At 42.2% G+C, this 14,554-nt stretch overlaps 1 protein-coding gene across 1 annotated transcript in view; it reads left to right on the top strand.

Moving 5' to 3' along the window:
• Positions 1 to 14,554, top strand: part of LOC124740009 (dynein axonemal intermediate chain 3-like) — a 153,660-nt gene that overhangs the window by 124,439 nt on the left and 14,667 nt on the right. The window contains exons 3-4 of the mRNA XM_047248619.1: positions 13,552 to 13,770; positions 14,380 to 14,433. Of these exons, the coding sequence (XP_047104575.1) occupies positions 13,552 to 13,770; positions 14,380 to 14,433 (273 nt within the window). The remainder of the gene's footprint in view (positions 1 to 13,551; positions 13,771 to 14,379; positions 14,434 to 14,554) is intronic.

The raw sequence follows: 14,554 nt of genomic DNA, 5'->3' as shown, positions 1-14,554 counted from the left end.
CAATGTTTAACTATATGGCGAAATACTTCAGTACTCTCTTACGTTACACGCAGCTTATGCAGAAAAATTAGCCTGTGGTTAAGTCATGAATTTTCATCATTCTTGTTTTTAATTATAATAGTAAGTTAGCTAAAAACGATGTGTTGCGGTTTTCGTCTAGTCCTCTAAGGAGGGTATTGTGGGAGATTTGCAGTGTATACTTTCATTGGGCTTAAAAATTAAATGACATTTGAAGCTGTATTGCTCCTCTGCTCGTCTCTTTTTACGTTTGAACTGCAGCTGGCATCGTCACTGCAGGCTAGCTGTACCAGCTGACCAGCTAGTATTGTCCAAGTTAAATGCGCCGGTAAAGCTGTTGTTCCGTATTATCGCGTAACGTACAGCACGAAACGTACCCTTATTATCGTACTTGACAGTACACGAGACGGCCGTTGTGGCCCAGGGGTTCTAGGCGCGTCAGTTCGGAACCGCGCTGCTGCTATGGTCGCAGGTTCGAATCCTGCCTCAGGCATGGGTGTGTGGTGTGTGTGCTGTCCTTAGGTTAGTTCGGTTTAAGTAGTTCTAAGTCAGGGGACTGCTGACCTCAGATGTTAAGTCCCATAGTGCTCAGAACCATTTGAACCATTTGAACAGTACACGAGACAGCTTGGCTGCAGTCCCACGTTAAACGGAAATCCAATGAGGTTCCAGCAAATGCGGAAGAATACATAGTGCAATGTTTACATCAGGTTTATTCTTATGATGAAAGGATTATAGCTGTCATCGCCTACTGCGCGCGAAATTCCAGTAATGTCTGTCGCTAAGACATTCACTGTGGTCCCCGCCACACACTGCCGCATACCGTCATTTTTGACACTTTTAGACTTAGCAACCTGTCATAAAGATATTAGTCTGATGAGGTAGTGAAACTAATTTTTTGAAGCAATTTAGTTACGTGATTACGTGACTGTGCCATAATCCTCATGTTTTCATACCACAGAAAATTTCGTTTTATATATCAGGGACTAATTACCCCCAGGTTGGGAACCACTGTCTTGAAGCAACCAGTATACTCCATTATTGTTAATTGGTTGCTGCAGAAAGACTAGAGACTAGGGAATAATTATTGTGCGTTTGTCGATATTCGCTGTAGCTGCAGGAATGTGCACATCGTGTTTTGCTAAAACCTTGTGATTTGGACTGTTCATACACATTACAGTATCTGACTTTGCTAAACTTGGTTCAGAGGTTGATGAGAAAGGTCAACATTATGCTATTAGCATTCCTAACTCAGTTTTGAAATTTTTTGCATGTATAGTTTTGAAAAAACGCTCCTCAGCTCTTTTTGAGGCTCAAAGGAGTCTTTCCAGTCTCCAGCAAGACATTTACACACGCGAGGTTGGCAGCGATGCGGCACAAGTGAAGCTTTTACCTCCTGCTATGCGGAGCTGCCTGACGTTTTCCTTCTTCGTAAGCCGCAGATACAAGCCGAAACATTCACTTGTACGTCTGCTTTCAAGCTTGAAAGACGTCTGTCTACACCTGGGCATTTCTTTCTGTGCTCCATATATTCAAAATGTCTTTCACGTAGGACTGTTCGAAGATGATCTCACTTCAAATCCGACAACGTTTTTTTTTTTCTGATAACAGTTCACGTTGAATCGTACTCCATTCTATGAAATTGTAGCTTGTAACTATTATTTATAGAGGGTGATCGGAGGCAGTCTGAAAAGCTTGTAAGGATGTTGCTTGTAGGTTATGCTTGGAAGTAACTGTTAACAAAAAAATTCGGTACGTTGCACCGTCTCCAAGTAAATTAGCACTGAAGTTCGCCACCTAAACTGTTGCGCGAGCTTTTTCAGGCGGTCCGCTAGAGACAGTGTCGCCAGACGTTTTCGTCAGCAGTAAGGACTGAACCAGAGCTAAAGACTGAGCAGTTTCGTGCGCTGTTATCTACGCTATGAGAACAACTGACACTAATTGTATCCGGCTGGTCCCTTAAATTTGCAACAGCCTGATTGGCTAACTTCAATGCTAATTAACTCGGAAACGGCACAATGTATCAAATTTTTTCTTAGCAATTATTTCTCAGCAACGCCCTTACAAACGTTTCAGAATGTGTATGTACCACATCGAATAAAATGCTATACAACGTTATCTTACTAAAAATAAACTTTTCATAGCGCCATTTTTAATTTCATTCAAACAACTGCACCAACATATGTGATTTTAATGTCTAGCTCCTCAGCAAGAGAAATAGCAAGTCGGAAATTTGTGCCCTCCTTTGTGAGACAAGCTGTTACTAGTTGCTCCAAAAGGTGCAAACTGTCTGGACTCTTTCGGTAGAAGTTGCGGAATATGAGGGAGCTCACGAGAAACAACAGCCGAGCTACAACTGATATTAGCGTTGTACGGCTTTTTTAAGCTTTACATAATGATAATCACAATGATATCCTCTTCAGAAGAGCTCATGATTGAACCTGAGGTAGAAGCGTGATTCATACTGTTCTTAAAACTGGCCACCTTACCTTAATCATCTCATGCCACGTGTGCCAGTTATGATACGATTACACTACGTGACTATCAAGCTCATACATCTATAAATACCACATTAACAAATTTCAAGTTCACATACACTGAAGCGCCAAAGAAACTGGTATGGGCATGCGTTTTCAAATACAGAAACATGTAAACAAGCAGAATACGGTTCTGCGGTCGGCAACGCCTATAAAAGACAGAAAGTGTCTGGCGCAATTGTTATATCGGTTACTGCTGCTACAACGGCACATTGTCAAGATTTAAAGCCCCTATTACACAATGCGCGTAAACCGTAAACCTCTCCTCCAGCGCCCCAAGCGTGCTTATCTGTAACGGTATGCCTTCTTCACGTAGACCTATTACACCATCCACGCGCGATATACCTGGCGCACATGCGCAGTAGACGGTAATAACGCGCGAAACGCAAATAGAACCGTCTGCTCTCTTGTAAAGTCGTTCGATCTACCGCTCGAAACACAAGGGGGACTTTTTTTCTATTTCTGATAAAAAAAACATTGTGATCCTAGTTGTATTTTGAGTGCTGAATTGAAAACTGTTTTTGGTTTTTTTCTGTCAGGGATAGTTTATTAGTAATCGCAATTTTATTTCTCTTTTCAGTTTCTGATATAGTGCAGCAAACGTGAGGTGAAATTCGACAAACAAATGCACATCTTTATGATGTAATAAGTTCATCACATTAATGGAGAGTGGGATCTAACATATAACACAGTAACCTTTGTCTATACGCTTTGAAGCATTTATTTGACATGAGAAATTACAGAAAATTGACAAACAATGAGCCTCTGCCTTGTAATGCACATCACTTTTTTCTCTTGTATTGTGAATCTTTCTTCTCTCGAATGATATTCCAGCAATAATCTGCTAACATAGAAGGTACCCACTTCCCTTCATAGCGCCTTTAATGGTAGAAATGTCTTTATGGAATCTTTCCCCATGTTCATTCTATACGTCACAACAACTCTCTGTGAAGTAGTCCAGATGAGAGTCCATCATATGTATCTTCAAAGACATATTGCACCCCAAATCCTGATATGCTTTGATCATATCCTTCACCATTGCTTTGTAGTTAGTAGCTCTTCTCCTTCCGAGGAAGTTTTCCGACACCATCTTGAAACAGTCCCATGCGGTTTTTTCACGAATTGTTTCATCAGGCCAAGTTTGATGTGAAGCGGTGGAAGTAGTATATATTCAGGAGCTACCAGACTTTCACGTTGTACATTCTTTTCGCCAACTTTCCATCTTCGCCTAGGCCATTTCTTTTTCACGTAGTGAGAATTTCGGTCTCGACTATCCCACTCGCAAAGAAAACAGGCATACTTTGTGTAGCCTTGTTGCATTCCCAGTACCATAGCAATTACCTTGAAATCTGCACATATTTTCCATTTGTGTTCATTGTATTTTAATGAATTTAGCATCCTTTGTACGAATTCGTAATTCTCTTTTGTCAAACTAGCGTAAGCTACTGGAACAGAGGGTATTTTTTTCCGTTGTGGAGCAAAACACCCTTCAGACTTGTTTTCGATGCATCTATGAAAAGTCTCCACTCCTGTGAAATATAAGTGAAGTTCAGCACTTTCATCAGGCCAGCAACGTCATTGCAAAATGTCAGTGTTTCGTCAGTTGAAAAATAAGAAATAAAGGCATGTTCTCTGTGCCTGAACACACTGATTTTAGTACTTTGGTGCAGTAGATTATACTCTTGTAATATTGAACCAAGCAGCTGCGCCTTTTGTTTACTTAGTCCTAGATCACGTACTAAATAATTTTAAAAAATGGTTCAAATGGCTCTGAGCACTATGGGACTTAACATCTGAGGTCATCAGTCCCCTAGAACTTAGAACTACTTAAACCTAACCAATCTAAGGACATCACACACATCCATGCCCGAGGCAGGATTCGAACCTGCGACCGTAGCAGTCGCGCGGTTCCGGACTGCGCGCCTAGAACCGCTAGACCACCGCGGCCGGCTACTAAATCATTTAAATCTGCCTGTGTTAACAAGTGTGGCGATGATTCACTTGTGCAGTGATATAAAGAATCATCACCCGTGATTTCTTCAGTACTACTTATTTCACTGTCACTCGGAATTTGACCTCGAGCTCTTGAAGGTACTGGAAGGTTGTCGGAATGCTGCACTGGCATTCTCGGTGAAGGCAGATCTGGGTAAACAATGTGCCTCTTCGACTTTTTGTTTCTAAAACCCTGAATTTTTGTTAGACAGAAATAACAATCAGTAACATGGTCCTTAGGCTCCCTCCACACCATGGGAACAGCAAACAACGCCACATTCTCTGTACCTTTCCACCACTGAATTAGTTTGCAGTAACATGTAGCACAACAGAAATGTGGTGCCCATTCTTTATCTTGGTCTCCTACCTCTACTCCAAAGTAATGTTTGTATGCTTTCTTTATGACTGAAGAAATTTTCTTCCTATTTCTGGCAAAAGTGAACTTCCCACAGATGCAGCAGAAGTTGTCCGGCTTATATCGACATCCACGACGACGTGGCATTTTTGCAAATTTAAAAATACCACTTTGGTAATACAACTGTATTAAATTAATAGTAGGGAACTAGAGGAACGCTGATGTGTAAAAACAAGCAGTCGTTTTACCTTCAGCACCAGGCTCAATCAGTTTACACACAGGAACTAAAAAATTCAACCGTGCTCGGAAATATGACAGACAGTTACTTGTCAGCCAAAACACCCACTCGTTAAGACTGACACAAATTGCTGCTAACACCACTGTTGTAAACTCGATGCACGTGCCCCTAGGAGGCGTGAAGCTTTACTGCCGAGGCAGCGACCGGCTGTTGTTCGAGTTAATGAGATGTTTCAGGTGGTTTTAATGACATAGGTGTGGGTGGCGGGGATAACCTAATGATGTCTGATTCTTCCCACCTGCTGTTGCACAAGAAATTATCACGTTCTATTACTACTGGATGCGGCAACATACCCGTATTTCTCTATAACGTTTCTGTGTTTGCCATGAATTGTGACTATACATATATATATATATACATCTTACATAAAAAGTATCCCTGAGAACGATATTTTGTTTACGTATTTGAATTTCCCACGGTAAAATGGTCTACAAGCACATGCTTTAATATCAGAAATAGAACCCATGTCGAACAGTGTTATTGATGGTTCCTATTCAAAAAGAATTGTTTTTTATCATTATTTATAAAGTAGTTGTTATTCTATTATGTAGGTTACTATTGTTCTGAATTACAGACTCGATAGTTATTTTTTGTATTACGGCACTTTGTTACACAGGCACATGTATACCAAAATTTACATTTTGCACCTGTAGGACACACTTGTTTTTGGAGCTGTTGCCCTGGCAGTGACAGTTTCGGATTAGGGCATAACGACGAAGAAAACGAAAAGCCAGACATTATTGAGTTCGACCCTGACTGAAAGGAAGGAACGAAGGCAGAGGATTATATTGGTTATGAAAGAAGTGAGGCCCGAAGATCCGCAAGAATTTCGGAACTTCGTGTGAATGGACATGGCCTGTTTCGAGAAGCTGCTGTCTGTGATAGAAGATGGAATTAGCAAGTGTGGCACCGTCATGACGGAGACTATCTCACCTTCTCGAAAGCAAGAATTAAATAATATGACTATACGTTGTGATCATACAAGCCTAGATCAATGATAAAATACCAGTACATGCCCTTTTAATTTGCAGGTTGGTTGTAACATTACGTTTCCTAGCGACTGGGGAATCTTTTACGAGTCTGACTTTTAGCCACAACCAGCACAGTCCACCATTTCAGAAGTTGTTGCGGGTGTATGCACTACAGTTTGCAATACTTTAAAGGACTAATACTTAAAGGCGCACTTGTGTTATTTTTCTAAGTTTCGAGAATGGAATGCGATGTGCTACTCAGAGTTTTGCGGTTCTCGTCGGTCGCACTTGGCGTAACTGCATGGATTTTCTCGCCATCACTGCCCGTTTCTCTTTTGTGGCATGCTGAAATAAACCAAGAGATGCAATCAAATCAAACATGAATTTTCGTAAGTTAAGGCATTACGATATAGATCGAAAATCACCGTGTAACTCAGAAAGAAATGATTGTCAACATATCGTGTTATGATAAAGCGGGTACACACATACCTCTTACCTCGTTGTATGCCTGAATTTAGACGCTTAACGCTTCTTTGCTCCATTTCTACAATACGAAATAATCAAAAGAAAAAAATGCTTTCACGAACAGCCTGTATTATAAAAGAAAGTCTACTGTCAAAAAATGTTTTTTTTTTGCATTTATGAAAACCTACTTACTGAAAAAAAAAATCCCCAACACGAAAGTCTGAAATTAGTTACTATAATCCGTTTAATCCGTTCATCATAAGAATAAACCTGATGTAAACATTGCACAACGTATTCTTCCACGTTTGCTGGAATCTCATTGGATTTTCATTTCACGTGGGACTGCAACCAAACTGACTCGAGTACTGTCAAGTACGATAATACGGAAACGTTTTGTGCTGTGCATTACGTGCACATTGACTTCGCGACAATACGGGACAACAGATTTACCGGTGCATTTAACTTGGACAACACTAGCTGGTCAGCTGGTACAGCTAGCCTGTAATGACGTGGCCAGCTGCAGTTCACACGGATAAACAGCCGAGCAGAGGAGCAATACAGCTTCGAATGTCATTTAATTTTTAAGCAGAATGAAATGATATACTGCAAATCTCCCACAATACGCTCCTTAGACGACTAGACGAAAACCGCAACACGTTATCGTTTTTAGCTAACTTACTATTGTAATTAAAAACAAGAATGATGAAAATTCCCTCGTGATGACTGGGTGTTGTGTGATGTTCTTAGGTTAGTTAGGTTTAAGTAGTTCTAAGTTCTAGGGGACTGATGACCATAGATGTTAAGTCCCATAGTGCTCAGAGCCATTTCAACCATTTTTGATGAAAATTCCTGACTTAGCTACAGGCTAATTTTTCTGAAGCTGTGCGTAAAGTAAGAGAGTATTGAAGGATTGCACTGTATAGTTAAATATTGAAGCCACTGAAGGTATTACTTACAATCGGTCGTCTGGTAATCTCTTAGATACTTCCTTATCAGAATCCGAGAAATACATTTCAGTTCTGGAAGTGTCACCTGCTACGTTGATAACGAGACTATCAACAACAGAATCCACGAAGCCAACCAGGCACAGCATTTTCTCTTCTTTTATGACGAGCTGTTCTGTATCCCACCATCGTTCGGCAGTGACGTGTGAAAAGCTGCGTGCATTAGTTGCAGTAGGTCTGGCAGCTTAACAGTCTTGTTACTTCTCGGGCCAAATCCCGCAGCTTGGCTCCACATCAGTTCTGTTGGGTTCACATTGTAATGGTACAGTAGTAAATGTAAGAATGCAGAATTGGTATGATGTACTCAATGCTGTGAAAATGATTGTTTTTCATGTTTCTACGATACATATCTATCTCTGTGGTATAAAACGATGGACATAGTCCAAATAAAGAGGATTCGGTTGTTCATTTTTGCTTTAAAAAATTAAATTGTTATGTTTTCTTAATTTAAACAACTTTTATGAGCCGTCTCTCATAAAGCATCGATACTTTGAAATGGAAAAAGGAATTTTGTGTCCCATATGTAATTGGAAACAAGAAGACGTGCATTAGTCATAAAAATGATATTGAGTTTTGTAATTACAAGATTTAGGAAATTCTGATTGAACGAGAAATAAATGATACTAGGGAAATTTGAAACAACGCACAAATAACCGCACCGAGTTCACATTCAATTACGTTACGATAGGCGCTGTATGTTCAATGGGCATTTGTTTCTCAACTGCAATATATAAAACACTGAGAAAACTTCAAAGCCGATTATCTCCGTAAATTTATGAAAAACATTAAGAACGCCCTATTTCTCAGCACTTTTTAGCAGTGTTCCAGGCGCCTGTTTCATTACGGAACAGAAAGCAGCCTCTGTCATTTTCCTACTGCGCATTAACAGTGCGACAATCAGAGCACAACGCTACAGAGGCCACACTGTACACGATTTTTGAAATAAAAATTACGTAGCTAAAGCGTGATTAAGAAAAACGTTGATGGTTGTTAATAAATTTGAATATCTTAAAGTTTCATTTAACGTAACTTAGTAATAAGATGTCTAATACATAAGTAGGACCTACTTCCAAGAGCGCAACATGGCCAGTTTACATGTACTACGGCTTCTGACCAATTATCGCGTTTGTGCTTATTTACATCAGGTTTATTCTTATGAACGATTATAGCCACGGAACAATAGGCAAAATAACAAGCAGATAGCACAGTTGTACCGCCCTCTGAGCATGCGCGAGTTATTGCTACCTAGTGTGCATGCGCGGATTGGCGGCAGTTTAGTACTGCTCTCTATTCTGGCTCGCGGATAATGTCTGCCAATTTTCGTAGTTCACCTTTTCTACCGTTAGACGGCTATCGCGCTTAGACCAGTACCGTTTGCGATGGATCGTCGTTTAATACCCCCCCTTAAGTAAGTTTGAACGTGGTGTTATAATCGGCGCACGAGCAATCACAGCATCTTCGAGGTAGCCTGAAGTGGAGATTTTCCCGTACGACCATTTCACGAATGTACCGGGAATATCCGGTAGACATCAAATCTCCGACGTCACTGAGACCGGAAAAAGATCCTGCAAGAACGGGACCAACGATGACTACAGAGAATCGCTTAACATGATGGAAGTGCAACCCTTCCTCAAATTGCTGCAGATTTCAATGCTGGGCAATCAACAAGTGTCAGCTTGCGAACCATTCAACGAAACATCATCGATATGGACTTTCAGAGGTTTATGCCTCGCCGGGGCCCATCGACACCAACATTGGACTGCTGAGACTGGAAACATGTTGCCTGGTCGGACGAGTCTCGTTTCAGATTGTATTGAGCGGATGGAATTGTACAGTTTTGGAGACAACCTCATAAATCCGTGGACCCTGAATGTCAGCAGGGGCTATTAAAGCTGGTGGAGGTTCTATAATGGTGTGGGGCGTGTGCAGTTGAGGTGATGTGGGACCCCTGATACGTCTAGATACGTCTCCGACAGGTGAAACGTACGTAAGCATCCTGTCTGATCACCTGCATCCATTCATGTCCATTGTGCATTCCGATGGACTTGGGCAATTGCGGCAGGACAGTGCGACGCCCACCACGTCCAGAATTGCTACAGAATAGCTTCAGAAACACTCTTCTGAGCTTAAACACTACCGCTGCCCACCAAACTCCCCAGACATGAAAATTGATGAGCATATCTGGGATGCCTTGCAACGTGTTCCACAGAAGAGATCTCCACCCTCTAGTACTCTTACGGATTTATGGACAGCCCGACAGGATTCATGGTGTCAGTTCCCTCCAGCACTACTTTAGACATTAATCGAGTCCATGCCATGTCGTGTTACGGCAGTTTTGCGTGCTCGCAGGGACCCTACACAATATCGGCTCTTCGGTGTATAATAGGCGTGCTGCATTTTTCAACAGCAGCTATTATTTTCAGTTGTTTGACATTACTATTTTCATTTATTCTGTTGTCGTGGTGACTGAGGAGGACGAATGCAGATAACTGAAAATTGTTCGACATTATCATTTTCATTCATTCTGTTATCAGAATGAATGAGAGGGTGAATGCAGAAAACTGAAAACATCACGTAGCTTATACTGTTCTGAACAAGATACCGTTTAACTAACTATTTAGCAACAAAGTGTTTAGTTTAATTCATTCTCTGGTGTAACAATTTAATGTATCAGGGTGTTTATTTTGGAAAAAGGTTTTGGAAACTTGTGGTAAATTCATATGGGACCAAATTGCTGACTCGAACCTCCGACGGGGGGAGGAGCCGCGCGAACCGTGACAAGGCGCCTAAGAGTGTGCGGCTACCCCGCCCGGAAGGCTGATGTTTCTTTTACTAGGAAATTATAAGATTTAGATTTTAGGTAATTTTGAATCCCTCCAAAATTATTGCAGGTATAAAATTAAAACATGCTGGAGTTAAATATTGTTATTTTGAAAGGCTACATAAAATTTCATTGCGATTGGTGTACGGAAAATAACTTTATTAATTTACGGATTGGTGTGTGATAAACAAAGTTTGCGGTCTTGTTGCTTGTCACATTGCTCCAATGGAACACGAGTGTCGCACGGATAAGCAACAGGTCATAGCGCATATCGTATTGCTACAGAGGGAACCGTGCCTTTGCCTTATGCATGACGTTTATGACATGATTCTCTACATGACAAAACGAATATGTTACTATTTGAAAGTCCCTGAGCAGGTCCGCAACTGAAGGTATGAATAAGCCATCATTAATTAAACAAATGATACATATAGATTGTTGGTGTTGTGGTCGTCAGCTCTTCCTGTCTGTAGCTTCTTGAATCAGACTGCAGCCACATGTAACAGACACCAAGTTAAAAGGCAGATGCCTAATAATATGGTCTTTACGAGGCCTTATCAACTAATACACTCTTAAGAAGAAAAAAAAAAAGAGTGCCACTCCGCGCGGTTTGAGGCGCTCGAGTCCTCCCTCGGCATACGTGTGTGTGTTGTTCTTAGCGTAAGTTAGCTGAAGTAGTGTATAAGTCTAGGGACTGATGGCCTCAGCAGTTTGGTCCCTTAGGAATTCACACACATTTGAACATTTTTTTGAAAAGAAAGTTCCTCCAAGAGGGAATTATCCGAATGGGACGGGGATTAGTAGACGTGATGTACATATAAAGACAAACAAATGATTACAATTCCACAAAAGCTAAAAAAATTATTCAAGAGAAAGAGCTTCACAAATTGAGCAAGACAGTAACGTGTTAGTCTACCTCTGGCGCTTATGCAAGCAGTTATTAGGCTTGGCATTGACTGAATGAGTTATTGGATGTCATCCTGAGGGATATCGTGCCAAATTCTGCCCAATTGCGGCGTCAGATCGTCAAAATCCTGAGCTGGTTGAAGGGCCTCGCCCATAATGCTCCAAACGCTCTCAATTTGGAAGGGATTCGTCAAACTTGCTGGCCAAGATAGGGTTTGGCAAGCACGAAGACAAGCAGTAGAAACTCTCGTCATGTGCGACCAGTCGCCATCCAGCTGAAATGTAAGTCTAGGACAACTTCCCATGGCGGACAATAAAAAGGGGCGTAGAATATCGTCAACTTACCGCTGTGCTGTAAGACTGTCGCAGATAACAACCAAAGAAATCCGGCTATGAAAAGAAATGGCACCCCAGACTGTGACTCCTGGTTGTTGGGCCGTATGGCGGGCGACAGTTAGGTTGTTGTCCCACCTCTGTCCAGGACATCTCCAGACGCGTCTTCAGTCTGGAATCTCATTGATTGTAGTAGAATTGTGTTCAGTGATGAGTTCCGCTTCTAACCGAGGCCCGATGACCAGCAAAGACGTGTATCTCCAGACAGCAGAGGGATACCAGCAAGACTGTCGCCTGCAGTACGTTCCAAGGACCAGGAGTGATGGTCTGGGGTGATTATAGAGAGTGAAGCAAAATTTGATAGCCCAAAGACACAAATTTTATGTGACTGTTTTGTGCAGAATGAGCTGGGGAATTGTTGTGGAGTAACACTGATAAGGAGAAGGGACAGGATGATAGGACATCTGCTAAGACATGAGGGAATGACATCCATGGTACTAGAGGGAGCTGTAGAGAGTAAAAACTGTAGAGGAAGACAGAGATTGGAATACGTCAAGCAAATAATTGAGGACGTGGGTTGCAATTGCTACTCTGAGATGAAGAGGTTAGCACAGGAAAGGAATTCGTGGCGGTCCGCATCAAACCAGTCAGTAGACAGATGACAAAAAAAAAAAGAAAGCCTGTTGGACAAGTTCCTGCGACGCTTTGTCTTGACAAAAAAATGGTTCAAATGGCTCTAAGCACCATGGGACTTAACATCTGAGGTCATCAGCCCCCTAGACGTAGAACTACTTAAACCTAACTAACCTAAGGACATCACACACATCCATGCCCGAGGCAGGATTCTAACCTGCAACCGTAGCAGCCTAGTGGTTCCGGACTGAAGCGCCTAGAACCGCTCGTCCACGGCGGCCGGCGTCTAGACAGACTCCAGTATTTTCATCCGTAGATTTGGGTAGTACGCTCCTGTGATGGTTTACCCCTTACAGCCATAATCTCTGAGCATGTACCACGACAGTCCCAAAGGACGTTCAGCATCATGTTGCCCGAAAACAGTCAGGTCTCCGTCTTTTTCGGCGATGGCGAAACCACAAGTGTACACTATTTGCTTAATTCCTTTGTCTCAGCGTCGCAGGAATACATACATCACTGACACATAATACCTAAGCTGCTTAGGAAGACATGCCTGGTTGGCCTGATACAGCTTAAAAAATTCCTCTGCTGCCTTCGTTCGATGGGCTTTTTGAATGGTTGTGAACAGTCCTGAAACCAACGGGTGGCGACTTTTGTCATATTCAAAATGTAGTGCAAGATGTAGAACACTGACCCATGACTGATTTTCACTTTTCTCCGCTATCGCCTCTACTGTGCGACACCGCTCTACGAGGACCAGGGCTTCTACTTCTTCAGGTAATTCACAGAGAACCAGTCTGCCACTTCGTCCAAACTTGTTCGACCACACTGGCAATGTCTGCGCCACCTAACGACTTTGTCATACGATGTTGCATTATTGCAGAACAGTTCGACCAACTCGTGTGGATTGGATCAGTGTTGTTCCCCTTCAAATGCAGAAAACGACTTCGATGCTCCGCTTGACCAATGAGCTGTGATATTTTGTTTAGGCCGCTTTAACGCCGTGCTAGGGTACTGAATGTGTACCTGGACTGCATTTATCAGCAAACGAACAAAAATTTAACTACCTAACTTTATTTTTTCTAAGTGATAAAAATTTGACAGCTCATCACATGCTGGTGTTCTTATGCTCTAAGAGTGACAGTAAAATAATGTTCTTAAAGCTGAGCTGCCGTATTGCGTCGGCTGCAGTTGTGATGCGCTCTTGTGTGACGTCAGATTGTGGTGTGGGACTTGGCGGGTCGGCTGGAGCGCGTGGAGCAGCGCGAGCAGCTGACGGAGAAACAGCAGGCGCATCGCACCGCCATGATGGCGCACCTGGCGTTCATGCGGCCGCTCGCGCCGGCGCACATCGTGACGCCCGCCTTCGTCTCTTCCATTGAGTTCTCCCAGGATTCCAGCATCACTCATATCCAGTGGATCTGCCCGCGCTGGACGGTACGTTCATTTTAATCACTCTGTCACAGAACCTCCGTCTGTCCTGAATGTACCTGGAAACCAAAGAGCCTACCAAGCCTTGTTTCCTTGAGAAATGTGGAAACGAAGTAGGAAAGGAAAAAAATGATCGTAAAGAATAAGTGCGAATGAACTCGGAACAAATCACTTATACCAAAATTTTGAAAACCATTTTACTTCAGAAGTCACATAAATTGGTAGACTAATTGTGTGGCAATTGAAAGGACTAGGACATGACTGCCTTCATATTTGATTTATCTGACATTGTCAGAAAAGGAAAAATCGAGGTACAAATTTCTTAAAATTAAAAAAAAAGTAATTGTCCAGATCGCATACAGTATGAAAACCAAATGAGGTGGTGCAGTGGTTAGCACACTGGAATCGCGTTCGGGAGGACGACGGTTCAAACCCGCGTCCATTCATCCCGATTTAGGTTTTCTGTGATTTCCCTAAATCACTTTAGGCAAATGCCGGGATGGTTCCTCTGAAAGGGCACAGCCGACATCCTTCCCTAATCCGATGCCGCCTTCCGCAAATCGACCAACCAAACAACTACAGTATAAAACATTAAAATGTGGTGACCGGTTTCAGGTGACTAAGCAACCATCTTCAGATCTGAGAATAAGCAAAGAAAAGGAAATTGCCGTAAGTTAACTTTTATCAACAAAACCTCGAACTTACGAAGGTGTATGGTGTATTGAAAACCATGCATCGACTATGTAGCTGGGAGCCATTTAAGGGAAGAGAAGAGACCACCAGAGATTTT

The sequence above is a fragment of the Schistocerca piceifrons genome, chromosome 1 (genome assembly GCF_021461385.2).
Source record: "Schistocerca piceifrons isolate TAMUIC-IGC-003096 chromosome 1, iqSchPice1.1, whole genome shotgun sequence".
NCBI lineage: Eukaryota > Metazoa > Arthropoda > Insecta > Orthoptera > Acrididae > Schistocerca > Schistocerca piceifrons.
Note: the sequence above shows the minus strand (reverse complement) of the source record. Positions and strands in the feature narration are given on the sequence as shown.